This window comes from Barbus barbus (genome assembly GCF_936440315.1).
Source record: "Barbus barbus genome assembly, chromosome: 20".
Classification (NCBI taxonomy): Eukaryota; Metazoa; Chordata; class Actinopteri; order Cypriniformes; family Cyprinidae; genus Barbus; species Barbus barbus.
In genome coordinates, this window is record NC_136748.1 from 29889160 (window position 1) to 29908923 (window position 19764).

Genomic DNA, 19764 nt, shown 5'->3' on the forward strand with positions numbered 1-19764 from the left:
TTATTATGCACTGCTAAAGAGTGTTTGTGCATTAAGTACTTGCATGCTTTTATCATTCATGCATGTTATAGCCTATTTTTATAAGCAAAGTGATTTGTGATTTGTATGCATTAAAATACAGTTTTGTATATCTATGCATAGCCTATCTATGATGTAAATAGTTTATATTCTGCATTCTTTGATAGACAAATATAATAAAGCAACTGTATAAACTGTATGAAAGAGACAAATATATGAATAAAGCATTTGTGTACGCTTCAAGCATCTGTGTATAAGAAATAAAACCTGATATCAGTGTTTTTTTATATGCATGATTTATTCTTTAAAAAATTTAAACGTATAGTTCTCTTCATCAACAACCAACATACAAACAAGCACACGACACATGTTGTGGAAAGAAGGTTGATTATGAGTCATGTGTCCTCGGCTGCGTCATGTACACGAACAAACACAGAAGTGTGCAAACTAACGAGGGGCCGTTCACACCAGATGCATTCCTGCGCTCAAACACAGATGGAGTGCGACTTATAGAAACAAACGCAGGAGTTCGGAAATACTTTTCACTTGACATGACACAGATTTGTGAGGAACAGCCTGACGTTATTGAAATCACTTCTACTGCTGATTTCATATCTCATTTCTGCATATTCAAACTAAAGTTTGAAAGTTTGAAGTTTGATCAATACATTTGGGTCTGTTCCTCACAAAAAGCATCATATGACTTCAAAAGCCTTTGAATACAGTGCATGAGTGATTTGCACGACCGTTTTGTCTTGCTGTTGTGCCTAACACTGCAAAGTTATAAATAAAACCAAGATTATATTTAAAAATGTCATATTTAATTCAATGTAATTTGTCTTTTTTGTAATTGTTTGTGAAATTTACAGTTAGAGTTCAACAATGTTTTGTGTGTTTTGTAAAGGAAATTATAAGTATGAAAAAGTTTTTATCTCACAATTTTGAAAAAAAGTCAGAATTGTGAAATACAGAATTTATTTCTGAATTTTGACTTTACATGTTTACAATTTTTTCTTTGAATTCTTAATTTACATCTAGTGCTTAGTTTGTGCTTAGTTTATATCTCACAATTCTGACTTGTTAATATTTTATAATTATGAGTTTACATTGTGATTCTGAGTCTATTTCTCACAATTCGGAGAATGTTTTGTATTTTTTATTCCGTGGCGAGATGCAAACTCCGAATTCAAAGAAAAAAGTCAGAATTGTGAATATAATATAAGCTTAGAATTAAACCTGTGGCGAAAACAAGCTTCCATAGGAAAGAGCTGCATAAAGATGCTTCAAAAACTGCTTATTTTATGCTGATAAAAATAGCAATTAAACGATCTTCATTTTACATATGATGCATGTGTACATAAAGACCAACACTTAAACATAGTGTGACAAAATGTTTCAAGTGTGAACGGCCCCAAACACAAATCAGCATCTCTTTTAATATGTCAGTATATGATCATTTAGAAACATCACAGTCCAATAGGATGCAAGAATATCACAATGAACGTTGCATCCAAAATGTAAACACACACACACACGCAAACAGACTTTTCCTTTCCTCTCTCATAATTAAACGAATGCAAATACGGGTCATTTCCCACTCTGTTTATGTACATTATTTGTTCTTCTGACGCCTGACCGTCAAATCAGCAGTTTAAGAAATCAGGACTCGCCGGTTAAGCGCAGATGCATTATTTACACGGTTTACGAACCATTCACAGCACCCATTGAAAACTAATAATAAATCAGTCATTAAAATATATACAGTTGGTTACAATGGCTCATAAAAACATTTTGCAAATGTCAGTGCTGACAACAAATGACATCGTTTCACCGCCTTTTCTGAAGAAACGCTTTCGTTCCTCAGTTTAAGATTCAAGCCTCTGTATAGCCATGCAAGCCAGTCTTACAAGCTGTAAAAATGCAGGTGGAATATGTGCCTTCTGCGGTGTAAAATCTCTCTTTCAGCCGGTCCAGACCGAATCTGAGGACATTCACATTTTCTGTGCTGATTCTGGATGAAATATTAGCATTTAAAGCTGCTAAAATGTGTTAAACTGAGCTGAAAGTACCACTCCATCATTGCTTGTTTAAAGTAAAGACTTGCAATATGACCAAATACACAGTGCAACTAATATTATATCACAGTAACACTACAATGATTTTTTGAAAATGTAAATAAAGTGAGGATTGTTGGAATGCGTTTTACAAGAAAATACTGTTTCAGTCTTTCGAATTCCATAATTCATGTTTAAAGTTACTTGCTGTTTCTTTATATTTAATTGTGAAATTTATTAGCAATGTCTGACGTTTGACCATTTTTTATGGAAACTCAACCCAAAAAGGTTTCGATTTCAATTCAAATAACAACTTATTTTAAAATCTGATTGGATGCGCCACATTTAGAGCTGTTGATAATTATGCAATAATACATACACAAGTCGTAACGCACATCAACTGAATTCTGCAGATTGTAGATAAATAAATATCAGTGTAATGCTTTACAATAAGTTTCAATTAGTTAATGTTGGTTAACTACATCACTGCCTTGTTACAACCAAAACATGAATGTTTTTCAACAGATAATTCAGTTTGTACACAAGGTTATTTATATTATTAATTAATTATATGGTGTGTTATTTTTATTTTATTTTTTATTTAATTTAATTTATATAATTTAATATATTAGAATCTTGAAGCTGAGGTCACATTTAAAGTGGTGAAAATTTTAATTTAATTTAATTTTTTTATTTAATTTGTTATTTTTATTTTATTTTATTTCATTTTTAAATTAAATTAAATTAATGTAATTTAATACATTCGAATCTGAAGCTGAGGCCACATTTGAAGCTGTTGAAAATAATTTTATTTTATTTAAATTATTTAATTTAATTTCATTTAATTTAATACATTAAAATCTGATTGGATGAGCCACATTTGAAGCTGTTGAAATTTAGCCAATACACACACAACTTTTGATGCACATCAACTAAATTAATATACTCGATTGAAATATATAATTCCAGTTTGTAGATAATAAATATTAAGGTGATGCTTTACAATGCATTTTAATACATTAACCAACATTTGTTACAGTATACGTTGTTAACAGTTAATACAACTGTTCATTGTTAATATTAATAGTTAATATTAGCACAGGTCCATTAAAAATAATATTAACAAACGTTTTTTAAATTCAATAATTTAATAAATTGTCAGTTTAATAATGTATTAGTTAATGTTGAAGTTGACATCATCTAAGATTATTAAATGCATTAGAAGTATTTTTCAGTGTTAGTCCATGTTAACTAATGGAACCTTATTGTAAATTGTTAATGATAATAAGTTTTTGCAGCTGTAAACCAAAAGTGAGATCATTATATGAAAGCATTATAAAATACTCGATCTACGAACACAAGCATTCAAGAAATTGTCGAATGAGGCTTGTTCCAGGTCTCTGCGGCTGCAGATTCGATGTGAGTCACGATGACATGCTTCGAACAGAACATAAAACCCAGTGGCATTTCAGTCAGACGCACTTCTGCTCTAATTCACCGCCTTTTAAGCACCAATGAGACGTCCTCAGGTAGAAGAAAATGGCTTTATAGAGTTCATTTCTCCTAAAACAGCCATCTCAGTCCTGATTGCTCCGGGGAACGAGGTGCTTGTGACTCCGACAGGCCAGAAAAGCTGAGGCTTCAGCAGCGGGACATGCGCTTGCGGTACTGCTCCACCAGGGGCACCAGGCACTGCGGAGAGCTGGCCTGCAGGAGGAAGGGATGCTCCAGGAGGTCGGTGGCACTGGCCCGCTCCAGCGGATCCCGCATCAGCATGCGGTCCAAGAAGTCCTTCAGCACCGGGGACACCTGCAGAAGAACGGGCGGTACAAAACAACACATCAACGACCTGAAAATGCCTTGTTACAACCAAAACACAGACATTTTTTTCAACAGACATGGACACCAGTTCAAATATTTTTGTATCAGTTTGTCCACAATGTGACTATATTATTAATTATTTTATATAGTGTTTATTTATATTATTAATTATTTTATATGGTGTTTATTTTATTATTTTATTTTATTTTATCTACACAGCATCCACCCACACTTTAGCATCATAGAGGTGAGTTTTGCAGTTCAGAAAATGTCAAAATCTAATTTTTTCTTTCACATATGACAGACAAATGATTGTTCTGAGTTTAAAACCACATTTGAGATGCAGATTTTTAATTTTTTTTTTTTATTAAATTGTTTGTCTAATTATTTTTCACGTTTTCTTTTGTATATTCATGAAACTAGGTTTAGCTTGCTGTAAAGGAACGGTTCAGTTATTTTTTTTATTATTATTATTCATATTTTGATTCATATAGTTAAAAAACTGTTTGTATAGAAAAACCTTTTAAGATGCAGGCTTATTAATTTATTCATATATTCATATAATTGCATGTCAAACTAAATATCTTGAAATAAATTAGACAATTATTTTATTTTGTGTTATTTTATATTATATTTATGTGTTTGATTTTATTATTTAACCCATTTAATTATTTTTATCATTCCTTATTTCTTTTTGTATTCATGTCATTAGGTTTAGCCTGCTGTGAAGGATTATTTTCATTCATTTATTATGATTTGCATATTATTTACACATAGATAGATATAGATATTCACAGTTTTTGTGTGCATGTTTGTAAGAATTTGTAACGGTCTGTAATTCTGTATCTCTGTGTGTCACTGTGATAAATGGAGAGGTTTTTCTTGTACCTGATGAACGTTGCGTACGGTGGGCGCCGGCTCGTCTCTCAGCCGCTTCATGGCAGCCACCGGCGTTTCACTGAAATACGGAGGCTCTCCGTCCACCATCTCCACCACCATGACGCCCAGAGACCAAACGTCCACCTGCAGATTCAGCACAGCAGTCCTGGTTTAATCTGACAGACACAGCGGCGTCTGCGGGTGTGTTTTGTGGTGTTCAGCCGTACCTCCGTTCCATACGGTGATTTGGAGATGACCTCCGGAGCCATCCAGTACGGCGTTCCCACCAGAGACTTCCTCTTCGGGATATCTTTACTGATCTGAGCGCAGAAGCCGAAGTCTGACAGCTTGATCTGAGTCACAAACAAACACACAGCTAAGAGTTCGGAAATGGTTTAGACACATACAAGATAAATTTGTTTAAAAAAATCTATCTATCTATCTATCTATCTATCTATCTATCTATCTATCTATCTATAATGTATATATATACTAGTGTTCAAAAGTTGCTTTTTTTGTTTCTAAAATAAGTCTTTTCTGCTCACCAAGGCTGTATTATTTACAAACCCGATTCCAAAAAAGTTGGGACACTGTACAAATTATGAATAAAAAAGGAATGCAATAATTTACAAATCTCATAAACTTATATTTTATTCACAATAGAATATATATAACATATCAAATGTTGAAAGTGAGACATTTTGAAATGTCATGCCAAATATTGGCTCATTTTGGATTTCATGAGAGCTACACATTCCAAAAAAGTTGGGACAGGTAGCAATAAGAGGCCGGAAAAGTTAAATGTACATATAAGGAACAGCTGGAGGACCAGTTTGCAACTTATTAGGTCAATTGGCAACATGATTGGGTATAAAAAGAGCCTCTCAGAGTGGCAGTGTCTCTCAGAAGTCAAGATGCAAGAGGATCACCAATTCCCCCAATGCTGCGGCGAAAAATAGTGGAGCAATATCAGAAAGGAGTTTCTCAGAGAAAAATTGCAAAGAGTTTGAAGTTATCATCATCTACAGTGCATAATATCATCCAAAGATTCAGAGAATCTGGAACAATCTCTGTGCGTAAGGGTCAAGGCCGGAAAACCATACTGGATGCCCGTGATCTTCGGGCCCTTAGACGGCACTGCATCACATACATGAATGCTACTGTAATGGAAATCACAACATGGGCTCAGGAATACTTCCAGAAAACATTGTCGGTGAACACAATCCACCGTGCCATTCGCCGTTGCCGGCTAAAACTCTATAGGTCAAAAAAGAAGCCATATCTAAACATGATCCAGAAGCGCAGGCGTTTTCTCTGGGCCAAGGCTTATTTAAAATGGACTGTGGCAAAGTGGAAAACTGTTCTGTGGTCAGACGAATCAAAATTTGAAGTTCTTTTTGGAAAATTGGGACGCCATGTCATCCGGACTAAAGAGGGCAAGGACAACCCAAGTTGTTATCAGCGCTCAGTTCAGAAGCCTGCATCTCTGATGGTACGGGGTTGCATGAGTGCGTGTGGCATGGGCAGCTTACACATCTGGAAAGGCACCATCAATGCTGAAAGGTATATCCAAGTTCTAGAACAACATATGCTCCCATCCAGACGTTGTCTCTTTCAGGGAAGACCTTGCATTTTCCAACATGACAATGCCAGACCACATACTGCATCAATTACAACATTATGGCTGCGTAGAAGGAGGATCCGGGTACTGAAATGGCCAGCCTGCAGTCCAGATCTTTCACCCATAGAAAACATTTGGCGCATCATAAAGAGGAAGATGCGACAAAGAAGACCTAAGACAGTTGAGCAACTAGAAGCCTGTATTAGACAAGAATGGGACAACATTCCTATTCCTAAACTTGAGCAACTTGTCTCCTCAGTTCCCAGACGTTTGCAGACTGTTATAAAAAGAAGAGGGGATGCCACACAGTGGTAAACATGGCCTTGTCCCAACTTTTTTGAGATGTGTTGATGCCATGAAATTTAAAATAAACTTACTTTTCCCTTAAAATGATACATTTTCTCAGTTTAAACTTTTGATATGTCATCTATGTTGTATTCTGAATAAAATATTGAAATTTGAAACTTCCACATCATTGCATTCTGTTTTTATTCACAATTTGTACAGTGTCCCAACTTTTTTGGAATCGGGTTTGTAAAAACAAATACAGTAAATATTCTGAAATATCATTACAGTTTTCTATTGTAACATATTTTAAAATGTAATTTATTCCTTGATGCAAAGCTGAATTTAAGAATTTTACTTATTTTATTTTATTATTTGGCCCATTTCATTTGGTGACTAATTTTTCATTTTTTCAGTTAATAATTCAGTTAATCGGTTAATATATTATTGATTATATATAGTTCAAAAACAGATTTTGATCAAATAAAATAATGTAATAAAACATTTTATTTGACATGCAATTATATGACATAAATAAATGAATGCATCTCAAAAACAATTTGCTGTACAAACCTATTTTTGGACCACATATAAATATTATACAAATAATAATAAATTAAAGACTAAGCCTTTATTTGAAATAATTAAGGCTAAACCTAATGTCATGAATATACAAAAGAAAAATATGTGAAAAATAATTAGTCAACTAATTAAATGAGCCAAATAACTCAAATAAAATAAAACATTTCTGATTATTATCAATGTTGAAAACAGTTTTACTGCTTCATATTTTTTGTGGAAACCATCATATATCTGTTTATTTTTCAGGATTCACAGATGAATATAAAGTTCATAAGAACAGAATTTATTTGAAATAGAAATCTTTATTGTCACTTTTGACCAATTTGTTGCATCCTTGATGGATAAAAGCATTAATTTCTTAAATAAAATCCTCCTGACCTCAAGCTTTAGAAGGGTAGTGTGTATACAGTATATAGTTGTTTGAGGATTGAATAGTCTGATATGTGACCCTGGACCACAAAACAAGTCATAAGAGTCAATTTAGTTGAAATCTGCATAAATAGGCTTTCCATTGATGTATGGTTTGTTAGGATCGGACAATATTTGTCTGAGATACAACTATTTGAAAATCTGGAATCTGAGGGAGCAAAAAAATCTAAATATTGAGAAAATCTCCTTTAAAGTTGTTCAAATGAAGTTCTTAGCAATGCATATTACTAATCAAAAATTAAGTTTATATATATTTACGGTAGGACATTTACAAAATATCTTCATGGAACATGATCTTAATATCCTAATGATTTTTGGCTTAAAAGAAAAATGTATAATTTTGACCCATACAATGTATTGTTGGCTATTGCTGCAAATATACCTGTGCTACTCATGACTGCTCTAGTAAAAAAGTAATATATTTAAAATACATGATTTTCATACTAAGTAGTATAGTTAAAATCTATTAACATAATTACTGACAGATAACTCGAGACTTACTGATATAAAAATTATAATTGTACTTTTTTTGGCGTACTACTTCTGCACAATGCCCAGTTCTTAATATTAAGCCTAAAATGTGTTTTAATGTCACTTTTGATGAGAACCGTATGATCTTTGAATAATATCGGTCTTTTAATGCAAAATATTTAAAGTATACTTGCAATAGTTCCACTTTAACACAATCAAATATACTAAACATATCTTTAATTGAATTTCAGCACTACTTCAGCACAATTAAAGTAAATTAAGCACAAAATTAGTTGTTCCAATTTAGCAGACTTTAAGTTTACCAGTTTAGTATACATACCCCTGGTTTCACAGACAAGGCTTAAGCCTAATCCTAGACTAAAATGTAAGTCTGAGCTGTTTCAATTTAAATAAACTTGCACTGACTGATCATAAAATATATCAGTGCCTTTGTTTTGTCTCAAGATGCACCCCAGGAATGTGTTTTTTCTAAGCATGTTTATAAAAATGACTTAAATGTCCTAATTGAACTATGGTCTAATCCTGGTTTAGTCTAAGCCCTGTCTGTGAAACCAGGCCTAAAAGTACAATTGCAGGGTACATAAATATGAAAATGTATTTTTAGCGTACTTAGCATGAAATAAATGTATTTCAAATACATTTAAGTACTCTTAAAAATAAAAAGTGCTTAAAGGGTTCTTCACAACGATGCCATACATTGAAAAAAATTATACTACTTTTTTTTTAAGGTAAATGGTTGCAAAGAATTTATTTGAGCTACATTTAAAGTTAGTCAACTAAAATAGTTTATTTAAATGTAGCTAAAATAAATAGTTTGCAACCATTTACCTTAAGAAAATTTTGTAAATTCAACGAATAATTTTTTTCAGTGTCGAAGAACCATTTTTGTTCCACAAAGAATCATTCAGTCAAAGGTTCTTTAAAGAATCATCTCTTTCTTAGCTTTTTATAATCTGAAGAACCTTCTTTCCCCACAAAGAAGCTTTTGTGAAACAGAAAGGTTCTTCAGATGTTCTTTATGGAACCATATGGCATTGTGAAGCACCTTTATTTTTAAGTGTATATTTATTTTTCACTAGGGTGGTCCCATATCAGGTTCAGAGATGCACTCACGCATCCGTCCAGCGAGAGCAGGATGGAGTCGCTCTTGATGTCTCGGTGAATGACGCCCTGCGAGTGGAGATACGCCAGCGCCTGCAGCACGGCCTCACACACGGTCGCGATCTGCTCCTCGCTCAGCCTGGACACAAGATCAGCGCACGCTTACACACCTGTCCTCAGCACTTCTTCATGCGTCTGCCGTTTGCTGTTTTTACATTAAAAACACCTGAGCTGCTTCTGATGCTGTGTATTAGTGCTGCTTACTAAGTGTCTTGCATCTCATTTTTCACTCGAGACAGGAAGAAACCACTAAAAACACCCAGAGCAACCTGGCAACCGCATAACAGCACTGAGTTTTCAACTTCAGAAAATGTCCAAATCTAGTATGATTCCTGATGTTCTGATCCACACATGACAAAGAATCGTTTTGAGTTCAAAAACAGATTTTGTTTGTCTGAAAAACTTTTTGAAATGAAGGCTTATTAGGTTATTCATGCACATGCTAGTCAAATAAAATGTCTTCAGATCATTTGAAAAATATTTTATTTCATTATTTTATTTGGCTCATTTAATTTGATGACTAATTATTATTTTACTTTTTTGTATATTCATGATATTAGGTTTAGCCTGCTTATAGATCCTCAATAAATGCAACTTTTTGAAATGCAGGGTTATGGATTTATGTGACATACAGCTGCGTTTGTGTGTGATCATGTAAATCTAGTCCTTCACCGGACAAAGACAGAGATGCATTCACCAAACAGATTAGATCACTAATCAAATTCCCCTGCGTGTCATCACAACATGTGCTGATCTGATTGTCTAATCAAATTAAAGTCGGCCGTAGAGTGTCAGAATACACACACAGCTCAGAGCAGATCAATGACTTAACTGTACATCACCCTCTTGTGGTATGAATAAAATACTACATGGAGTCAGTATCTGGATGAACTAAGAGCAGAGACACTTGAGAGCAGCCTGAGGTTGTGTTTTGCTCATCCAAACAGTGAATAAGCATTAAAAACTGTGACCTTACTGAAAATGATTTCCTTTAATCATCTTTCTGGTCTTATTGTAAAAGATTCATCATTACATGTCGTCTTTCTTCACCATCTTTCAACCATTAGCTGGCTGCAAATTATGTGCATATTATATTGTATTGTATTATTTTATTTTATTTTAGAATAAATTATATTAAATTATATGGTTTTGCATTATTTTATTTTTAATTTATAAATTTTATTACATTATTTTGTTTGTTTTAAATTATGTATTATGTTCTATTATATTTTGTTGTGTTATTTTAAGTTACATTGTATTTTTATAATATTATTTTATTTTTAGAGTCTTTAAGACTAACCTACCCATGCTAAAGCACAATTCTCATAAATCCCATAGAGGTCGCAATGAAAACATAATCCTCAAGATTAACTGGGTAAGAAGTCCAGTTCTCTCGTCTTTCATGAAACGGCTCTCCTAGATAAATGCTGAGGTTGTGCTCTGGTACCTGGTCTCAGACACGATGTTTGTTAAAGCTCCTCCCTGCAGATACTCCATGATGACCCAGAGCTCCTCCTCCACCAGAGCGCTCTTGAACATCTCCACCACGTTCCTGTGCTGGTAATCTCTCATAATCACCACCTGAACACACACCAACACACTCTCATCAACGCTCATCATCACAGCCAATGGACAACAATAAACCGGTTTGCTTAAGCGTCAGAAAGTTATTGTTGATTTCGAAATGTTGCTGTTGAACTTTCCAGAAGTCATATCTCAATATATTCAAGTGGTCAAAGATGTTATTTTATTTTATTATTTTTAATTTAATTTAATTTTAAAAGAGACATTCAACGTTAATCGTGTTTACAGTGTTCCAAAATATAATTTAAATGTATATGTGTTTCATCTATTTATTTGAATATGATGAATATAAAAAAACTGAGTGAGTTCTGGCAGTATCTGCTAGATTCTGTGCCTTGCAATAAATCACTGTGATTGAAAAATACATTAATAAGACATTTCCATTTCAAAACTTTTTTCATTCAAAACATTTTGTGACTCAATGTTCTGGGGTCAGTGTCATCTGAAATCCTTTCCGCTTAAGTAACATAATGCAACGCAATACTCAATGAGGAAAAAAATCCATGATGGGACACTTTTAGATCAACATATGTGCATTTTAAGGCAAAGTTGGATATTGAATCTTTTCACATGGACAGTGAATGCATAATATTTACATTTAAAAGAATAGTTCACACAAAAATGTCTTCACCCTCAGACCGTCCGAGATTAGGATGAGTTTGTTTCTTCATCAGATGGATTCTCTGCAGTGAATGGGTGCCGTCAGACATTTTTAACTAAAATATCCATAATCCATAATAACGCTTCCTCCAGTGAAAAAGTGCATCTCCTGTTGTCTCTCACATCAGAATCCAGCCACATATTAGTTTAGAGCTGTTTTGTCTTGTAAACGCTGCTTGATCTGTGCAGATTTCTCTCCTGATTCACACCAGAACACTTTTCACTGGAGGAAGTGTTATTATTGATTATGGACTCTATGGTATTTTAGTTAAAAATATCTTAATGCTAGATTTGTTTGAGCTTTGGTCTTCTCCAGATGTTAACTGATGGACTGGAGTGGTGTGGATTATTGTGATGTTTTTATCAGCTGTTTGGACTCTCATTCTGACGGCACCCATTCACTGCAGAGCATCCATTGCTGAGACACTGATGCAGAGACACATTTCTACAAACCTGATGAAGAAACAAACTCCTCTACATCCCGGATGGCCTGACAGTGAGAATTTTTTTTCAATTTTGGATGAACTATTTCTAAAGCAATATTTGGGTTGTTTTTATTCATATTATACTCGTTGGTTGTTTGACCTCATTGAAGAGCAGTTCTCTGCGCTGTTGTCTCCTGAGGTCCATCATCTTGACCGCCACCACCCGTCCGCTGTGTTTCTCGCGGGCGATGCACACCACACCCGTCGAACCCTCACCGATCTTCACGAAGTTCTCCAGATACGAGCGCGGATCTCCTTTATCCACCACCATCTGCAGCGCGGCCTTGAACTGTTCGTGGGTGACTTTGGGCGGGTCGGGCGGCGGTCGGGGCGAGGGGTACAGCGGGGGTCTGAATGCGGGCGAGCAGGTTCCCGGGGGGCTGTTGGCCAGAGAGCCGGTGGGAGACGGCCGTGGCTGCGAAGGGCTGTCCTGTCTGGGGTAGAGACCTGGGTTGGGGCAGCCAGAGTGCCTCATGAAGGGGTCTGGCCCGGTGGGCCGGTAACTGATGTTGGGCGAGAGGCCGATGGTGTAGCTGGAGGAGGACCGGACCGTTCTGTGAGGCCTCACGAGGGGACTGCTGGTGCCGCTGTGCAGATATCCCGGCTGGTGTCTCATGGCTGCTTCGGCCTGTGTGCAATAGAAATAAGGACATGCACACTTAAAAATAAAGGTGCTTAAAAGAACTGTTGGGTGTAACTAGTTACTAGGTAATTAGTTACTGTAATTTAATTACTTTTCCATTGAAAAAGTAAAGCAAGGGATTACTCTTATTTTTTCTGTAATTTAATTACAGTTACTTCTTATGTAATTGCACTGAATACTGTGTATAGACTGCAGAACATTTATACACAATATCATTTAACATCAGTCTAACCTTAAAATGCATACTTTATCTCACTTTAAATACTTTGGTGAGTTAATAAGTATATTGGTAACACTTTAGTGTCCAATTCTCCCTATTAACTAGTTGGTTATTAGCATGAATATTACCGAGATACTGGCTGTTTATTATTACTTAAAAAGCACTTATTCTGCAAGACCTTATTCTAAATCCTTAATCCTGCCCAATTCTTAAACTTAACAACTACTTTACTAAGTATTAATAAGCAGTAATTAGGAGTATATTGAGGCAAAAGTCATAGTTAATAGTTAGATAAATACATAAATTATTCTGGTCACACTTTAGATTAGGGTCAAAAACTCTTTTGTTTTGCTTTTCTTATAATTTAGTAATTAGCTATTTTTTGAAGAAATTTTTTATTTTTGGAAGAAAGAATTTGGATCGTAAGTTGTCTAAGATGCGTATTTATATAAATGTATATTTTTGTATGTTTTTGTTTATTGTATGTGATTATGATGTGAAGTTTTTTGTTTTGTTGAAATTGTTTGTTTTCGTTATAACAAAAAAGGAAAGTGAACTGCAAAAACTACATTTCAGAAAATACTCATCAAAAAACCTTAAGTTTAACAAGTTCTCGGTTTGTTAGGGTGTATTTTTATCATTTGTTTTTACAAAATGGGCAGTTATAGGTAATCGCAACTTTTTAAATTCACAATTTAGACTATTTGCTATTGTGAGTTTATATCTGGCAATGCTTTTCTCAGAATTCTGCATGTGCATGCTGTCAGGTCAGATGTTTAAACATTTAGGGAAAAACAGAATTGTGAGATTAAAAAAACTCAGAATTCTGAGAAAAAAGTCAGAAAATCAGAATTCCAAAAAAATCTAAATTGCAAGATATACATTAAGAAATTATGAGAAAAAAACTGAATTGCGAGATTTCAAAGAATTCAAAGAAAAAAGTCATAATTATGAGATGTAAATTTAGAATTTAGAGAAAAAAGTAAAAATTGCAAGATATAAAAGCAGAATTTAAAAAGTTATAATTGCGAGATATCAACTCCTCATCCAGAAAAAACGATCATAATTGTGATATATAAACTCAGAATTACAAGAAAAAAATCTAAATTGCGAAATGCGAGATGAAAACAGAATTATGAGAAAAAAGGTCAGTATTATAAGATGTAAAATCAGAATTCTGAGAAAAAAATCTGAATTACAGAATATAAAGTTGCAATTGTGAGGAAAACATTCAAAATCGCAAGAAGTAAATAGAATTCTGGGGGAAAAAGTCATTACTGCAAGATGTAAACTCGCAACTGCATGAAAAAAGTAAATTGCAAAATAAAAATTCAGAATTACAACAAAAAAAAAATGCATTGCTAAGAACTTAATTTGAACAACTTTAAAGGTGATTTTCTCAATATTTAGATGTTTTTGCACCCTCAGATTCCAGATTTTCAAATAGTTGTATCTCAGCCTAATATTGTCGAATCCTAACAAATTTATTAAGCTTTCAGATGATGTATGAATCTCAATTTTAAAAAACTGACCCTTATGACTGGTTTTGTGGTCCCGGGTCACATATATTTATCCTGTGGCAGACTATTGAGCCTGCTGGCCACAGACATCAGCCGTTTGTTACCTTCAGGTCGTATGAAGAGTACGGTCTCCCCGGGCTGTTTTGGGGATGGACCAGCAGTCTGTTGGCGCTCATCAGACCGTCTCCGTGTGGCATGGTGGGGCTGTAGAAGCAGGTGATGGGTCTCTGGTTGTGCGAGAACATGATGGGGAACTCTCGTCTCATCATGAGAGGCGGCTCTGGAACGGGGATGGACGGCGGAGGAGGAGGAGGCCCGTCCAGAGCACTCATGCTGACCTCATAGGTGGATTTGGCACGGGGCAGAACGCCGTTGGGCTGCAGCATCACGCTCTTCTTCAGGCCCATGTACGGCGTGCCGCTCTCGCTGTGGATGTTGCGTGATTTCTCGGCCCAGTGAGGGTCAGGCTCGTCCAGGGCTTCGTACTGATACACATCAGCCTCGCTGACTTCCCCGAGGCGGCCGAGCGACTGCGCTCTCTTGCGGGCCGAGGGGCTGCTCTTGCGCAGGGAGTTGGAGCTGGTGACGGACAGACGGCTCATGTCTGACAGCATGGCTGAGATATAGTCTCCGTGGCCGATCATGGTGCCGCGCACGATGGTCTGGGGAAAGAACAGAGGCAGGCTGTGATTAATGCGAACTGAAACCGGCCGCTATTTAAAGAGCGTGTGAATTCACCTGGGTGCGGATGAACTCCAAATCACACTTTCCTCCGAGGAGCCTATTTCTGGCTGATTTGTGTTTATGAAACACTGAATGACTCGTCTGAGCTATCGCAGGCCTGCTTCTCTTGCAAATGAAGACTAAAGCAAAGAGGCTTTTTGTTGATTATTGATGATGCCATTTATGTCACTTTTATGCAGTTTTTTTTTTGTATTACTTATAATAGTATAAAATGCATTTAAAGCATTTTATATATGCAAATAAAGAGCAAGGCAAAGTAAAACCTTTTTATAAAAAAAGGCTATTTTGTTCATTTCTGATGATGCCATTTATGTCACCTGTATGTAGTTTTATTATTATTATTATTTATAATAATATAAACGGCATTTATTTATTTGTTTGTTTATTATACTATAAAATATATTATTTATAATAATACAAAATATTTTTTACAATGTTATTTATATATGTTTGTTTATTGGTATTTAATTGTTATTTATGATTGCTTTTATTTTCAGTTTATTCTTTATAAAAAAAAAAAAAGAAAGATAAGAGAGAAAAATGGCATTTCTGCAAATTGGACCGACGGACAAAGTAAAGTAAAAACTTATTTTTAAACAAAGAGGCTGTTTTGTTAATTAATTAATTAATTAATTAATTAATAATTAATATTGATGATGATATTTATGTCGACTTCATTTAAAACTGATATGAATGTATATTTTTATCAAATTTAAATTGATATAAAATTCATATATTTATTTATACTAAAATGTAAATATATTATTTATATTATAAAATATTATTACAATATCTATATTTTGTTTGTTTTTGTTTACTGCTACTTATTTGATTATTATAAAGTAAAACCTTTTTAACAAAGAGCATGTTTTGTTAATTATTGATGATGTCATTTATGCAGCCTTCATTTATATTCTTTATATGTTTTATAATAATATAAAATATTATTAGAGCATTGTATAGACTAATTGGTTGTTTATTAAATAGCACATATTCTTCTGTTCTTATTGTGGATAATTCCTCAGTGCATGTTATTCTAAAATATGTGAAGACCAATAAATATAAAATGTAAAAGTGGCACTACTTCCAAAATAACAACCCAATAAATTTAATTAAATATATGTTCAAACCGTGGAGGGAGCGCACAATGCTTACCGATACACAAAGAAAATATATCTCCTCATTAGTTTAATATACATTAGCTGAATAAAAACGTATTTATTCAGCTTTCAGATGATGTAGAAATCTCAATTTAGAACAATTGACGATTTCATCCAGGGTCACAAAAATGAGCACTAGTTTGTATTATTTAATATATTGCATTATATATTCCAGTATATTTTGGTTGCATATTTATGCATTTGAGGAAAGACATGGCATTCATCAGCTGTCATGTGCTTCATTCACAGTGGCTTTGACAGAAGTGACACGAGGTCCATCCCTCGACGTGAAGACACGTCTGAGATGAGCTCAGGGCAGACAGAGACAGAAAATAAGATACAGAGACAACAAACGACTGAAAGTGCAAATCTCAAGCAACCACTTGGAACACCTTAGCAACTGCATCCTTGTGTAAAAAAGCAGTTGATTTTCCCATCAAATTCTCTGACGTCACATTAATGAAGCAGGGCAAGTTCTATGAAAGCATATGTTTGTGCTCAGAAGAACAGAGATCTTTAGATGTTGGAGAAGCTCAGCTCTTTTGCTTGGAGTTGCAGTTTTTCCGCCTGACTCTCGCTGCGCTGGCATCATCACCGTATGCATCATTATTAATTGCCAGCGCGAGGTAATAAATCTCTCGGCCCTCCGAGGATTCAGCGCTCTGAATCAGTGTTCAGAGCAGGCCCGTGATAGATAAGAAGCCAATGTGACAGAGGAAAAAACATGTGTTTCTGAGCGGCCCTCGGGGAGAAACGCCTGGAACATCAGGGACTGAGATTAAAACCCAGGCCAAAGCCAAAACTGGACCAGAGCAGCTGCTTTTCTGACACATTAAGGAGGCTCTATAATAGAATAATATCATTTACGAGAAAGGCCCTAGCCCTTTAATTTGCTTTATTTTATCGATTTTCTCTTTAGTCTTTTTTTTTTCTATTTTTGTTATTTTACAAAAAGTGAAAAGCATCAAATAAAAAATGTAAAAACAAAATAAAAATGCAAAAAAAAAATTAGTTTATGGGACCTTTCGAATCACAAATATTAAGAAATGTGAATTACTTGAGTGAAGTGTTTTTTTATTAAATTTGTAAAAAATGTTTATTAAAGTACATTTTTCAAGAAATTCAGCCTTTGAGCTGGGGAAAAATAAAAATGCATTAAACCTTTTGCTGTAATACAAGAATATAATTTACCAAAAAATCCCTAGCCCTTTAATATTATTTATTTTAGATATTATTTTCTTTTCTATTTTTGTTTGTTTTTGTTATTCTACAAAAGTGAAAAGCATAAAATAAAATGTAAAAATTAAGATAAAGAACAATTTTTTCACAAATATTAAGAAATGTGAATTTCTTGAAACTAGGGTGTGAAAATAAATTTTTTTAAGTTGTAAACAAAGACTTTTTAAAGAAATGCTGGTGAAAGCTGGTGAAAAATAAAAATGCATTAAAACGTTTTGCTATAATAGAAGAATATAATTTACAACAAAAGTCCTAGCCCTTTCATTTTATTTATTTTTATGTGTTTCACCTGAACATTAATGCAAAAACATGCTGTTGCCAAGCTAAATTGTTCAATAAAATTGTTATTACAAAAGCAATTTGAAGTATTTCATGTATCATGTGACTTTAAAGTGACATGAATTAAGAACGTAAATATAAAAAAAATATATATTTAAATTTTATATTTTTACATTTTCCATTTCAGCTTTTATTGTGAATAATTAATCAGTGCACAATATTCTACAAAAAGTGAAGAGCATTAAATACTAGAAAAATGCTAAGAATTGTAAATTACTTGCAGCTACGCTGTGAAAAAATATTTTTCGAAGTTGGTGAAAAATAAAAATGCAATAAAACATTTTTGCTATAATAGAAGAATATAATTTACAAGAAATGCCCTCACTCTTTAATTGTTTTTATTTGATCTATTTTTTATTTTATGCACCCGATCCTACTCTTCCAATGCAAAGACATGCTGTCGCTGATGTATTTACAAATTCAGTGAAAATTGTTCAATGAAATTGTTGTTACAATAAAACTTCACATGCTGAGAAGCAATTTGATATAGTTCATGCACCATGTCACCTGACTTAAAGTAACATGAATTAAGAATGCAAATAGAGTTTATAATAATGTTTTGGCTAAATGATTTTGAGAAGGTTTTGAAGCTTCTCAAAGCAGTTTTCGTGTATGTTTTCTCAGCATAATATATTTATTTGAATATACTGAAATCGAACATGTATGCAATATTTACTCAAAATTCAAAAATAAAATACGCTTATGCTGAAGTCGGCCCATGCTTTCAGTGTTTTCCAGGCTGTTGCTATGCAGTTTCCAATCAACTCAAAGTGAACTGAAATGGTCTGTCATGCTATTGTAGGATATTTCTTCACATTAAAAGGATGTAACTCTGACCTTCTTTGGTTTGAGCTCCACCGGCGTGATCCGGGACGGGTCCACCATGGGTTTGGGTCTCCGGAGGTTTTCTATTAAACTCTGCCATTGTGTGGGAAGACCGACGAAGACTCCTCGCTTCGCATCGAACGACATATGAACGCGATGCTCGAAGTTCTTCGGTGCTGAAATCTCCGGCCTCTTCTTCTTCTTTTTGCGAAACATTGTCAGATACTACAGCAGAGACCTTTCAAAACAGAGAAATATGAACAGAGAAATATGAATTAGGTAACGCTTTACTTGAAGCATTTACATTTAATTCATTGGAAAAGTATTTTAATGCATTAATTCCGCCTTATAATGCCTTATAATGCATTTTTAATATGCATAATAATGCATTTTTATATATATATATATACAGTATATTAATGCATTATATTATATATAGTATTTTAATGCATTCATTATAATATAATACTTATCTATTCATATTTACACAGAAAATACAATGCATTAAAACACATGACAACCAATTTCTGATGTAAAAACAAATCTGTAAGTAAAACTTTAGCTATAATTATTGATGGAAATATATAATGCATCACCATGTACATTATGAATATGTTATAATGCATTATGAAGGCCTCAAGTAAAATGCATGATATTTTAAAATGAATAAAGTCAGTACATTAAGCTTTGTTTTGCCATCATTTTGGATATCATTTTGCATTTATTTACATGTTACTTTAAAGAATACAATAGTACTGCAGGGTTATTATAGTCAATTAATAATAAAACCATTAAAAAAACATGTTTGTTACTTGAAATAAAAATGTTAGCTGAAATAAAATATTAAAAACATTATTTTATCTAGTTTCCAAAGAAACATCTCTCATTTTCATTTAGTTTAACTTGATGTACGAATAACTAATACTAAAATAGAAATAAAAAGTAAATTTAAAAAAACTAATAAAAATGACCAAAACTTTTACAAAAAATTATAATGGAAAAT

The 19764-nt window shown here is 33.8% G+C and overlaps 1 protein-coding gene across 1 annotated transcript; it reads right to left on the reverse strand.

Moving 5' to 3' along the window:
- Nucleotides 1-3713: 3713 nt before the first annotated feature.
- On the reverse strand, nt 3714-18977 carry LOC306886240 (serine/threonine-protein kinase PAK 6-like; the record flags this gene model as incomplete). Its single annotated transcript, XM_079443191.1, has 8 exons — nt 3714-3881; nt 4782-4916; nt 5000-5125; nt 9295-9421; nt 10790-10923; nt 12172-12699; nt 14559-15116; nt 18774-18977. 8 exons carry the CDS (start codon nt 18975-18977, stop codon nt 3714-3716), a joined length of 1980 nt encoding a protein of 659 aa, XP_079299317.1.
- Nucleotides 18978-19764: the final 787 nt, after the last annotated feature.